General features: G+C 40.5%; 1 protein-coding gene and 1 long non-coding RNA gene across 2 annotated transcripts in view; both read right to left on the bottom strand.

Annotated features, from left to right (window-relative positions):
* Positions 1-12,505, bottom strand: part of TMX4 (thioredoxin related transmembrane protein 4) — a 45,920-nt gene extending 33,415 nt beyond the window's left edge. Inside the window, exon 1 of the mRNA XM_025931835.2 lies at positions 12,147-12,505. Coding sequence (XP_025787620.1) covers positions 12,147-12,319 — 173 coding nt within the window. The 5' untranslated portion in view covers positions 12,320-12,505. The remainder of the gene's footprint in view (positions 1-12,146) is intronic.
* LOC147582643 (uncharacterized) lies at positions 2,466-8,918 on the bottom strand. The gene is made up of 2 exons (XR_015249376.1): positions 5,957-8,918; positions 2,466-5,698 (listed from the first exon to the last, which is right to left on the bottom strand). It is a non-coding gene; the product is annotated as an uncharacterized LOC147582643 (long non-coding RNA).
* Positions 12,506-13,045: the final 540 nt, after the last annotated feature.

Genomic DNA, 13,045 nt, shown 5'->3' with positions numbered 1-13,045 from the left:
GTTTTTAACTAAAGGGAAGCACAAGAGCAAGCTTTTCCAAAGACACTTGACATAGATAAACAGAAGCATATTTCCCTGCTAGAATCTAATGTATGAATATCAATTCCCCAGGAAAAACTTAGCCAAAGTTTAAGAATATTTTCACAAATTACTACAATACATAAGATATTTTATTTCAAAGTTATTCTTACAACGAACCCAAATTATACTACTTTCCAGATAGCTTATGATTTTTCAGGGTCAAACTATTTTGAGTGCCCCACTAATGGCAGACAATTTTCACAAGGGCCTCTTTAAACTAGGCAAACCAGTTGCAGACCCATCAATGTGAGATCCGATGGACAGAAGATGTATTGCCAGTGGGTGCCCCCAAATGCAAATCATTTCCAAAGATATGTGGCAGTCAGAAGCATTCTCAGAAAGTAGAAGCTATAGGCTAAGTTGGCTAAATGACACTTTCTTAAATAGAAGAGGAATTAGAAATAAACACTTGGGACTTCAACCAGAACTCTGTTTTTTTACATTATTTTTTTCATTCAACAAACATGATCTAAGCACCATTCTAGAAACTGAGGCCACAACCGTGAACAAGACAAACGTGGTACCTCCTTCCTCCTTGTGGACTGCATCACCCACAGATGAAAAGAGGTAAACATAGGGGTAATGACATTCCAAGTGGCAAATGCCATGACTCAATGTGGATGCTATGGGACACTCAGGAGCTGGGTGATCTCAGTGGACCCACAGAGAAAGGAGCATCCATGCTAAGATCTAAAGTAAGAGTAACGGGCAGAGAGGGCTCAGGGAATGTTCTAATCTAAGCAGAGAGAACAGTTAAGTGTGAAGGATCAGAGTACTGACAGGACAGGACAAAGGCATCATTCACAGCCTTTTAAAATGTTGTATGAGGAGTTAGGACTTTATTCAAAGCTCCATTACCTATACTCTAAAAAAGTGAGAATCATAACCAGATTTACATTTTTGGAAAAGTCACCTGGCAGCTCTTTGGATAATGGATCAGGGAAGGATAAGATGGAAGGAAGCAAACTGGAAGGTTAGGCTGTCATCCTGGCAATATGTTAAGGGCCTCGCTTTGTTCCTATGATCCTAGAAAACATCATAAATAGGTCATAAAGCTGTAACACAGCCAAGATTTTATATGCAGATGTTAAAATAGGAATCCAGAAAAGGTTCCTGTTTAGAAATATAGTGGATTTAACAGTGTCTCTTAAAAAGATATATCCAACTCCTAAGCCCCCATACCTATGCATATGATCTTATTTGGAATAAGGGTCATTATACATATAATTAAATTAAGGATCTTGGGGTGTGACTATCCTGGATTTAGGATAGGTTCTCACAAGAGAAAGAAGAAGGAAGTGTGACACAGAGAAGAAGGAAGGCCCTGTGAAAACATAGTCAGAGATGGGTGTTATGCAGCTACAGGCCAAGGGAAGCCACGCTGGCTACAAGAAGCTAGGAGAGGCATGGAACAGACAGTCTCACAGCGCCTCCAGAGGAAGCCACCTTGCCAACATTTTGATTTTGGAATTTGGGTCTCCAGAATTGTGAGAGAGTAAATTTCCATTGTTTTAAGCCACTAAGTTTGTAGTAATTTACAGTTGTCCAAGGAAACTAATACGGAAAGGAAGATAAAATTTGAAATAAGAAGAGATTGAGATCAAATATGCCTTATGAAGATTTTAAGAGTTGGTCAAGCTATGCTTATTATAAACTATTGGTAACAAACAGTAACATGTGCTGGAAATCCATTTTAAAGTACTAACATAGAACACAAGTAAAAGGAAAATATTTACAGAATAATATCACAAAAATACATTAGTACAAATGGAGAGATATTTTGTTTTGCTGAATAATACCCAGACGGAAAAAGCAGCAAATAAAATTAATCAACGCTCACAATGCTCACAATGCTCACAAAAAAATCACTGGACACTGAATATTTTGGGATGCCACCAACTAGGCATATTTTAAAAATCTGCTTAAATGGGGTGCCTGGGTGGCTCAGTTGGTTAAGCATCCAACTTTGGCTCAGGTCATGATCTCACAGTTTGTGACATTGAGCCCCATGTCAGGCTCTGTGCTGTCAGCTTGAAGCCTGGAGCCCACTTCAAATTCTATGTCTCTCTCTCTCTCTGCCCCTTCCCTGCTCGTTCTCTGTCTCTGTCTCTCTCTCAAAAATAAATAAACATTAAAATTTTTTTAAAAATCTGCTTAGGGGCGCCTGGGTGGCGCAGTTGGTTAAGCGTCCGACTTCAGCCAGGTCACGATCTCGCGCTCCGTGAGTTCGAGCCCCGCGTCGGGCTCTGGGCTGATGGCTCGGAGCCTGGAGCCTGTTTCCGATTCTGTGTCTCCCTCTCTCTCTGCCCCTCCCCCATTCATGCTCTGTCTCTCTCTGTCCCAAAAATAAATAAAAAACGTTGAAAAAAAAATTTAAAAAAAAAAAAAATCTGCTTAAATCTGTTTAAATTATACTTTAAAAATCCTCAACTCAAGTCAAAATACTGAGTGGATAAATGCAATAGGTATTTTTAAAAGACTTGATATCACTGATTGTTTACATACAATGGGTGAATATTAGAGTAGGTAAATTATTCCACCAAGGGGTAGAGGGCAGGAGATATAGACGAACCAAGATTGGCTGTATGTTGATACAACTGATAAATCTGGATGATGGATGATGAGGGTTCATTGTACTACCCCTATTTTTGTGTATTTTTTAAATTTTCCTAATAGTTTTTGTCGTCTTATTGAAGTATAACTGACATATAACATTACATCAGTTTCAGGTACAACATAATGATTAAATATATTTTTTAAAAGACTTGATTAAATGGAAAGATATGCCAAGTTCTGGATGGGCAGGCTCAGTATTGTGAAAATGTTGATTCTTACCCCCGATTTATTTTCCATTTTATTCCATTCCCGAACTATTTTTACAAAACAAGTATTATTTTTATGTTAGGAGAAGAAAGTGGTGGGGGAGAAAGAGAGGTAGGAAAGAATGTCTCCCAAAGAATGAGACAGGAACACCTGGGTGGCTCAGTCGGTTAAGCGTCTGACTTTGGCTCAGGTCATGATCTCACAGATCGTGAGTTCGAGGCCCGCGTCAGGCTCTGTGCTGATAGCTCAAAGCCTGGAGCCTGCTTGGGATTCTGTGTCTCCCTGTCTCTCTGCCCCTGTCTACCCACCTCTGTCTCTCTCTCTCAAAAATAAATAAACATTAAAAAAAAAAAAAAGAATAAGACAAACACACATGCACACACAGGGAAAAAATGTCTTAGGAAAGGAAATAAAGGGGAAAAAGTGTTAAATGATCAAATTCTGTAATAAGATTTGGCACAAAGGTGCTGTTAGGTCATCATTTACAAACCCTTTTATCTCAATCTGGGCGGAAGCATGCCTGTAAATGCCATGCAATACTCAATGCAATGATGCATACAAACCAACTTTCCTGAAAAACAGTAACAAACTGAAAGTGGGCACTATTTTGATCTTTCACATTATGAGGAGGTTACAGGGGGTTAAAAGTCAACATGATGGGTTGCATTTACTTCAAGACAAGTATTGAGATTAGGCCCAGCCCAGCAAGAGAAAGGGCTGTCCAAAGCAAGGCATGCATTTCTCTGTCCAGCCAGGCCCCTAGATGCAACCAGACTTAAGCACAATTTTTCACCCTCTCTAAGGATTGTTCATACTTCTCTAGAGGAGTAGAATAGCCAATTCCAAGATGATTCTAAAAGGTCATTAATCTTCTCATTACACCTCACTGTCTAGTCCCTGAGATCCCAGAGATACATGTGGACCAGAAGACATGATCCAAGAACAATCCACTGACATCTTTGAACATAGCTGATTTTAAACATGTGAATCTCTACATTTCCAGGGCATTGTATATACCTGGTGCAGTAAGTGCTCAATAAATATTTGCTGAATAAATAAATGAAAAAATTAAAAAACATATATAGTCTTTATTTGAGAAAAGTCATTTTCTACATATTTGAAAAACATTCAGGGGTGCCTGGGTGGCTTAGGTAAGTGTCCAACTTCAGCTCAGATCTTGTAGTTCTTGAGTTCTAGCCCCACGTCGGGCTCTGTACTAACAGCTTGGAGCCTGGAGCCTGCTTCAGATTCTGTGTTTCCTGCTCCCTCTGCTCCTCCCCTGCTTTTGTGCACAAGCTCTCTCTCTTTCCCTCTCTCTCTCTCTCTCAAAAATAAATAAATTTAGAAAAAACCCGTCATATGGCAGATGTTACTGGGACAAGCAGTTGGTAAACTTTAGGAAAAAAGAGGACATTTTATTATTAAGTATACTTTGACAGGCATTTCTGTGTATTAGATAAGAGTACTGCCAGAGGATTCAGCAAGACCAACCACAAATTAACCATGTGACTTTGGGCAGGCAGCTTAATACTCACTCCATGCCTCAGCTTCCTCAACTGCAAAATGGGATAATAACACCAGCTACCTTAGAAGGTTGTTGGGAGATTAGATGACTTATATAAAACAGGTACATGTTAAGAACAATTATTAATACCAATTACATTTCTAATACACTGTTTGGTTTCCAAGACACTTTTATGATACATTAGCTCATCTGAACCTTACAACCTCACTGTCAAACAGACAATGCAGATTTAAAGGACCTAGCTTAAGGTCACCTAAGACCACACAGAGTAAGAACCCAGATGGAGCATTTAGTTTTTGTTTTGTTTTTTGAGGGGGGGGGGGTGCTTCAGGGGAAGAGGGAGAAAGAATCTCAAGGAGCCTCCATGCCTAGCACAAAGCCTGACTGGGGCTTGTTCTCATATCCATGAGATCATGACCTGAGCCAAAATCAAGAGTCAGATGCTCAACCAACTGAGCCACCCAGGCTCCCCCACATCTTTTTTTTTTTTTTTTTTTTTTTTTTACATACCAGTCCCTAGTCTCTAGACAGGCTATTATATAAAGTGGGATTTGGGTAACATTGATCCCTAGATATAAAAATGCCACTGAGGTTATTTTAGATATTCCATTTTTTATGTAGCTGCTACCCACTGGAGACTGAGGGACTATGAATGCCACTATTTCTGAGATTTAATCAGAGCTATTTGTGTTGGAGTGCACCAACATCATTCATTAACTTAGTGCATTCTTTGGTGGTAGAAATAAGGCAGCTCTGAGTCTCTGGTGTGGGAATTGGCCCACTGTTGTTTCAGCTTTTCAAATTATTAGTATTCTTTTGTATCTGAAGGACAATGATTTAGATGGTAATTTAGAACCCACTGCAAGAAGGTTCTTCAGGGACCAAACGAATACAAAGAAGAAAAGTCATGACTTTCATGTGCTAATGCACTCTCTGTGTCTGTGTAAGTACGCGTATGTAAATGTAATCTTTCTGTACATACGCATGATGAAAATCATCAGAAAGGACTGATCACGATCTTTATTTATATTATTTAAAACTAGTTCATAATGTCAATCTTCTAAGAACTGTAAAAGGGTTGACCTGCCATAACTGTCTTTTACATTCAAATTAATCCTTCTTTAAGAGCCTCCAAAAGGAATTAGAACCTTTACAGTCATGAAAACTATATGACAGTATCTTATCTATTTAAGCTTTTCCCAGGTGCCAGGGGTATATAAAATTAGCAAGCTTCATAAACACATTTAAAATGCCATACGGCTGGGGCGCCTGGGTGGCGCAGTCGGTTAAGCGTCCGACTTCAGCCAGGTCACGATCTCGCGGTCCGTGAGTTCGAGCCCCGCATCAGGCTCTGGGCTGATGGCTCGGAGCCTGGAGCCTGTTTCCGATTCTGTGTCTCCCTCTCTCTCTGCCCCTCCCCCGTTCATGCTCTGTCTCTCTCTGTCCCAAAAATAAATAAAAAACGTTGAAAAAAAATTTTTTTTAAATAAAAAAAAATAAAAATAAAATGCCGCACGGCTAAAACACAGACTTGAATATTAATCCAAGGTTTTTAACCACTTTGGGAAACAAAATTCTAAAGCATGTTTTCGTCATTCATGTTATGCAATTCATGCATAAATTATACTTAGTTTCTGTTATATGTAAGGTAGTTGAAGGCCTTTGATTACTTTGATTTCATGAACCAACTGAATTTGGTGTGAGATTTCATTAAGTACATGAAACACATCAGAGAAAGGAGTTAACTTAAATACATTTCCTAGAAATAAAATTTTACTAACACTACATTTTTATTCTCCCAATAATGTGCAAATTTTCTTCTTCTGTTTTGGCCCAAATTTCACCAGTGTGTCCCCGTACATTCTCTTTTCTCATCCATGCAGAGATGAGATAGACAATGACTGATACAGTCGATTTTCACTTAGAACTTATTTTGCCCAAAATGCTCAAAAGAATATGTGACAATGAAGATGAAAGAGGTAAACTAGGGTCATTTTTCTATGCCTTAATACATGAAACTAAATCAAAATGTCTTAGCTGATGACTTAACTACATCAAGTATCATTCTTATATCTGGAAAACATGGGAAAACTCATAATAATCCAAGAGTTGGAAGGCTTATATTTAATTCGATTTCTTTAGAAGATCATTTCTAGGGCATTTTATCATAAAATGTAGAGAAAAAATAAAAATGGATAACTCCACAAAAATCATGTTATGTGCTAGAGAAAACAGAATTCACTCCATGGGGGCTCCTGGGTGGCTCAGTGAGTTAAGCATTGGACTTCATCTCAGGTCATGATCTCAAGGTTCTTTAGTTCAAGCCCCGTGTCAGGCTCTGTGCTGACGGTTCAGAGCCTGGAGCTTGCTTCAGATTCTGTGTCTCCCTCTCTCTCTCTCCCCACTCACGCTCTGTCTCTCAAAAATGAATAAATGTTAAAAAAAAAAATTAAGAAGAAAAAAAAAGACAAACACTCAATGAAAGCAGGGACTGGTATATTGCTTATACTGAGCCAGAACAGAGCCTGGCAGGTCCTGGACCACAGTAAATATTTAATACATTAATGAACAAATGGGAGATGATAGTGACTCTCCTTAGTATCTAAGACAATATATACAGGTGTTACCTCAGTGATACACTTGAGGAAGCTCTTGATTAAAGGAACAACTAGTCTATTATTCGTTTACTTAAAGTATTTATTGAATGTGATAGTTATTAAGGCTCTGGAGATAAACAGGAAAAAGAAAAAATTTCTTTCTCTACTGAAAAGTTTATTGTCTAGAGGAAGAGTCAGAGAAGCATTTAAATTAATATATAATTATGAGTTGTGATAAGGGCCAGGCTAGGTACAAACAAGGCAAAGTGAGAATTTTCCTGGGTGGTTGGGGTGCAGAAAAGGCAGAGCACCTGTTTGGGTGGTGAAGAGTGTCAGGAATGAGCATATAGCAATAATGCTCCTCATCTGGAGAATCTAGAGACGATAAAACCATGGGCGGGTCGTTGAATCCCACAGGGAAAAGGCCTCCCTTAATAGTGCACCCTTCATGGTGCTGGCCAGCTGACAGCCTAAGCATGAACCGGCCAGGCTTTGTACCTTCCTCCCCTAGTTCCCCGCTATTCTCCTAGGTTTGCAGCAGGAACTGCAAAGCTCAGGCCTGCGTTCTAGTTCTGGCCTTGCCAATCACTTCCTAAGGATCTGGCCTTGGCCAAAGCTTTAACCTTTTCAAGTTTCATCTCCCCTAGTTAATGAGAATGCTAACTCTGCACCAGATTGCTGGGATGATTAAATAAGACAGCATTCAGGACATGAAATGGAAGCAATGTAACTGTTTACTGTGACTGAGATGATGATGATCATAGAGGTGATAATGTGGATAACCCTTTGTGGAAACAATCTGAAATTAAATACTTCTATGTTCACTTATGAGCTATTCTTTTTCGTGTTTTTAAATACCCATAACAGTACCCAGGGCAGTGGTTTTCAATCAGAGACATTTGGGAATGTGCATAGGGAATGGAGATGATTAAAATGTTTTTGATGTCACATGAACACTAGAATGTGATGGGTAGAGGCAGTGATGCTAACGGTTCTGCAACAGGCAGGCCATCCCCACATATCAAAAGAACTGTCCAACCCAAGATGCCAACAGTGCCCTGATGAGAACCACTGCTGAATGCCTGACAGAGAAGAAGCATTCAGGAAACATTTGCTAAATAAATGAATGCTGTATCTGCTATTTATTTCCTTCAGAGCACAGTAGATTGGCAGTCCCTTGAAATCAAAGAATGTCGTTCATTCATTTTCATCTTCCAAGACCCCCAAGTCTAAACCTGAAACATAACAAGCATTTAATGACTATCTCTTAAACATTCAATCCACACATCACTATACTCTATTAAACTTCAAAAAATTATGACTATCTGACAAGCTAAGGTGATGCTGCTTGAAGGCATTCTCTTCAGGAATAAGAAGGATTTTGGAAAAAAAGTACTAAAACCTAGAGGTTCTAAGGATATAAATGAGGCTTCCCTCCATCACAGTGACTAATTTAAATTAGAATCAAGTCAGAAAAGGTAGTATTTTATAAAGATCTATAAGCTTTACAGAGGTAAATTAACCCAAAGATATACTTTTCTTCTGAATATCAGTTTAAAAGTAGGCAGGTCAGGGCCCCTTGGGTGCCTCAGTTGGTTGAGTGTCTGACTTGATTTCAGCTCAGGTCATGCATGATCCCAGGGTCATGGAATCGAGCCCCGAGTTGGGCTCCATGCTGAGTGTGGAGCCCAGTTAAGATTCTCTCTTTCTTGGGGCGCCTGGGTGGCTCAGTTGGTTAAGTGTCCCAACTTCCGCTCAGGTCATGATCTCATGGATAGTGAGTTCAAGCCCCACACTGGGCTCTGTGCTGACAGCTCAGAGCCTGGAGCCTGCTTTGGATTCTGTATCTCGCTCTCTCTCTGTCCCTCTCCTGCTCACACTCTTGTCTCTCTCCCAAAAATAAGTAAACATTAAAAAAAAAAAAAAAAAAGATTCTCTCTTTCTCTCCCTATGCCCCTCTTCCCTGCTTGTGCTCTCACTATGTATATAATAAAATAAAATAAATATTTTTTTAAAGAAAGCAGATCAAAATTAAGCTACTTGGATATCTACTTATTTCTTTGGGGTGGGGGGGGAAACACCAGAAAAATATATAGAATGTACATTTTTGTGTGTCAAAAGAACAAAAGCGGTATTCTCAAGAACTGATACAATGGGAACCAAAAAAGTTTAAAATAGTAAAAGGTTGCAAAGTAACTGAATAAAGGATAGTATGAAACAATGGAAATAGAAAAAAAAGAAAACTTCAGAAGGTATTCTAAGGATTATATATACTCTTTCCTAATCCTGAGAAAGGGCAAACTTTTCATCAGAGGTTAGGATTAGAAAAGTACAACAAGCCAATCATAGAGACATGGCAGAAATAGGGATTAAAATTATAAAACAATATATGAAAGCAAACAAGAAGAGAAAAACTGAATATACAACAAGCATTAAAGAAAATGCAAATAATAATGGGATAATTTTTCAGATTTTTTTAAAAAAAGGTTTCAGAATTGAAATGGTGAATTACTACAAATATATATTTTAACTGATATTTCCCCTTAACAGAGAAGTGCTTTTTAAACACTGAAAATTCAATTGCAAGTTTCCAAAAAAATTGACTGTTTTTAAAACAAATAAAATATAACAAATTAAATTTCATAACAGGAGCAGAAAACACTGCTAGGTCCTTAAAAACAACTAAAATTATCAATACCAATATAACCAAAAATTGTATTATAGGAGCTTTGTATGAAGTGGGATATGAGAGAAAAAAATCCCAGAAGAGAAGTAGGATATAAGCAAATGAACAAATAAATGTCATTCACAGTAATGTCAAATTTTTCATACTATCAGAAAGTCTCCTAATTGCTTCTTTAGAAAAGTTAAATGCATCATCTGTAGACCCCTCACAATCTCCATTTATTATGATCTGTTTACTTGAAAAAAGTGTTGAAACGGTAGCTAGTATTAACACATTTGGCTTTTCTCTGTTCTATACATCAGCAAAAAGATTCTGATAAGGCTATTTGAGTGAATTCTTAGAAATTTATGGTAGGCCTGTAGTGGTTGAGAATATAATGAATTTTATATTTTTTTAAGTGTTCAATTTTGTGAAAGGGAGGAAAGGGGGTATCACAAACAGATAAGAGCAACAATATTTCTTCAGGACTTAGGTTCTGTTATGTAGAAAAAAGTTGGATACAATGGTTTAAATCTTTCCTTTAGAGCCTCCCTTCATAGTGACTTATTCTGAAGTGTACCCAATGAAAAGGGAACTTCTAAAATGATCTCAGGCACAATACAGCTTACTTCTGGGTTCTAAGTCCCATCTTTCATCACAGCCCAACATATTCCATGTGATGGACACATGGCAATTTTAGAGCAATTGGTTACTATGTCTGGGCTTGAACATTTATGAAAAGTTTAATTTGACAGTCGACGTAGCCAAACATACGAGTTGTTGGCTGTTGCACGTTTACAAGCTTCACATGGCTTACACTCACCTGAGCTTTAGCTTGTTTAGTTCTTTTACTAAGAAAAAAAAAATAGAGAGATGGTTATTCCAAAAAGGAGCTATAAAGGAGTTGAGGCCTTTCTGTTTTGACCTTCATCATGTACATACACAAACTCAGTTTTAATCAGAAAACTGGCATCTAGAAAGCTCCACCGTAAAAGCACCTACTTTCAAAAAGAACTCTTTGTAGTACTAGCTGACAAAATGCAGTCTAAAATCTTACAATTATTACAAACATGACAGTCTTGAATAAAGCTCCACTTACGTGAAAAGCTTCTCTTAAATGGAAAATGACCTCTTCATCTTCATCCTCCTCATACTAAACTCATTAAGTAGTTTAATAAGTGCTTCATGACTACATATTTCCTTAATCATTTCACTGGTTCATTATGACACCAAAGGTATTTTACTTTCAGGTCTATCACCTTCTTTGTGGACAAAAGGTAAATGCATGTTTGAAGGGGTAATGTGTACTATGTTCTCTGAACAGCGTAATCTGCTAAGAGACTTGTAACTTTGGGCCCTAATCTCACGCTGAGGTTTTCTCTCCATACGCATCTATTTGCAACCGAAATTGAGAAAACCAAAATGTGGTCTTGGACAAATAAAGGAAAGATCCAATTCTGTGTGTCTGGGTCCTCAAGGTAAGATTAATGGCCAAACAGTAGTGATCAAGTATGTACATGATCTGAAACTACAGTCTAAGGAGATAAGGTATCATTTCTCCAGATGTTCTTCATATTCCCCACAAGCTCACCGTGATGGTCTCTGAAGCCTGTTCAAACATCCTCCCATGGTCTCCTTCAAGGCTTTTTCCAAAGGATCACTTTCTTCCTAGAAGTTAATTTTAAGCCATGTGCCTGTTCCTAACTCAAAACTGTATTTTCCCATCTCCTTCAAGCAAAGACACTATCCACAGTTTACCTTCTATTGTTCAAAAGAGGCGATGTACTAATGTCCCTTTCTTTATTACAGTAGCACAATTATCTACCCAGAAATCTCTACCTCTAAAAATGATAAGGAATATCAATATTTATTTGAAATCTTGTTCTAAAACTTCAAAAACACCCCATCTTCCTGTTTTATTTTTCACAATGACATCTCGGAGAATTCAAAATGAAAACCAAAATACTTTGCACTAGCTCGTGTGCCCTTCACGGTCTGTAATTATCCATTCAACAAATACCCTGCGTAGCCCGTGCTACGTATTTGTACTGCGCGTTAATTTCACTGAATGGCAGCCCTTTTCTCTTCGTACACACCCGTACCAAAAGCACGCGATTTTCTCACAGATTTCCTCCATTTCCCCCGACTCCCCTTGGCACGCTGCCCACCCCATCCCTCAACTCTTGCCCCCGCCCCCACCACCAAAGGCAGGGGGCTTAGCAGGCGAGGGGGGCGGCGGGTGCGGAGAGAGGCGCGATGCTCCGCACCCGCAGCTGTCACCGCGGAGGGCCTGGCGCGCATGCGCAGCGTGAGCAGCCGGCCCCCGCGCGGCGGGCCGCGGGGCGAGCAGTGGCGGAGCCCAGCGGGCGGTGCGGTCTCCACAGCGGCCCGCGCGGCTCTGGGAGGGCGGGGCCCAGGGGGCAGTGTGGCGTGCGGGACGTGCGGGCACACTCACAATTTCAGCATCCACTCGCCCTCCATCACCAGCGTCCAGTTGGAGGCGGTCATGGGCCGCACCCAGCTCCGCTCCTCCGGCAGCGCGGCCTGCGCGGGGCCGGCCTCCTCCGCCACCGCGACCCGGGCGGCCAGGAGCGCCGTCAGCAGCGGGCCCCAGCGCCCGCCCGCCATGTTGGCGCGTGGAGCGAGCCTCCTCGGCAGGGGACGTGGCGAGAGGAAGCGATGGGCCCGGAGCCTCGCTAGCTCGCAAGCCCGGGCCTTTCCAGGTAGTCGGAGGTGGTGCCGGGCCGCCCCGCCTCCGCCCCGCCGCAAGAACAGTCCCAGCTTAGAAGGCGGGCAGTCAGCGCCGCCTCTTATCCGCCTGGTCCCGCCGAGGCCACGCCCCCTCCCGCCTCCCCTTGCCGTTGCCCGGGGTGTCGGTTGCCTGGGCAACGGCCGCCCTTTCTTTCTGACACCACTCCCCCCTTCCCCCCCGAAAATAAACAGATGACCCAATGTTGCCTAAGTTAGAACAGGCGCCTCATGCACCCAGGCTCCAGTACTGAGGTTGGCGCGCGTGGGGTTTTCTAAAGAGAATCGCGGCCAGTAATTAAAAAATTCACCCCCTATTCAGTGGCAGCGAGAATAACAAGAATGGACTGCAAAGTAAACCTATTTATAATGAGAAGATGGGAGGGTGTTTGGCCATGGCCTCTTGCTGGAAGGGAGAGGAAAATTTAAGTACTCTCTGCATGTGTATATTGAAGTATCACTACCTTATTGGAGGTAATAGTGAAACCGGACTCTGCAATTGTATCTTTTATTAATTTAAATTTTAAAAGAAACTTTTAAAACATGAGTACTAACATAAAATGAGTCAGTGAATAAAAGACTATTGGCAGTTGGAATTACATGGGT

This window comes from Puma concolor, chromosome A3 (genome assembly GCF_028749965.1).
Source record: "Puma concolor isolate L17-30 chromosome A3, mPumCon1.1.hap2, whole genome shotgun sequence".
NCBI lineage: Eukaryota > Metazoa > Chordata > Mammalia > Carnivora > Felidae > Puma > Puma concolor.
Note: the sequence above shows the minus strand (reverse complement) of the source record. Positions and strands in the feature narration are given on the sequence as shown.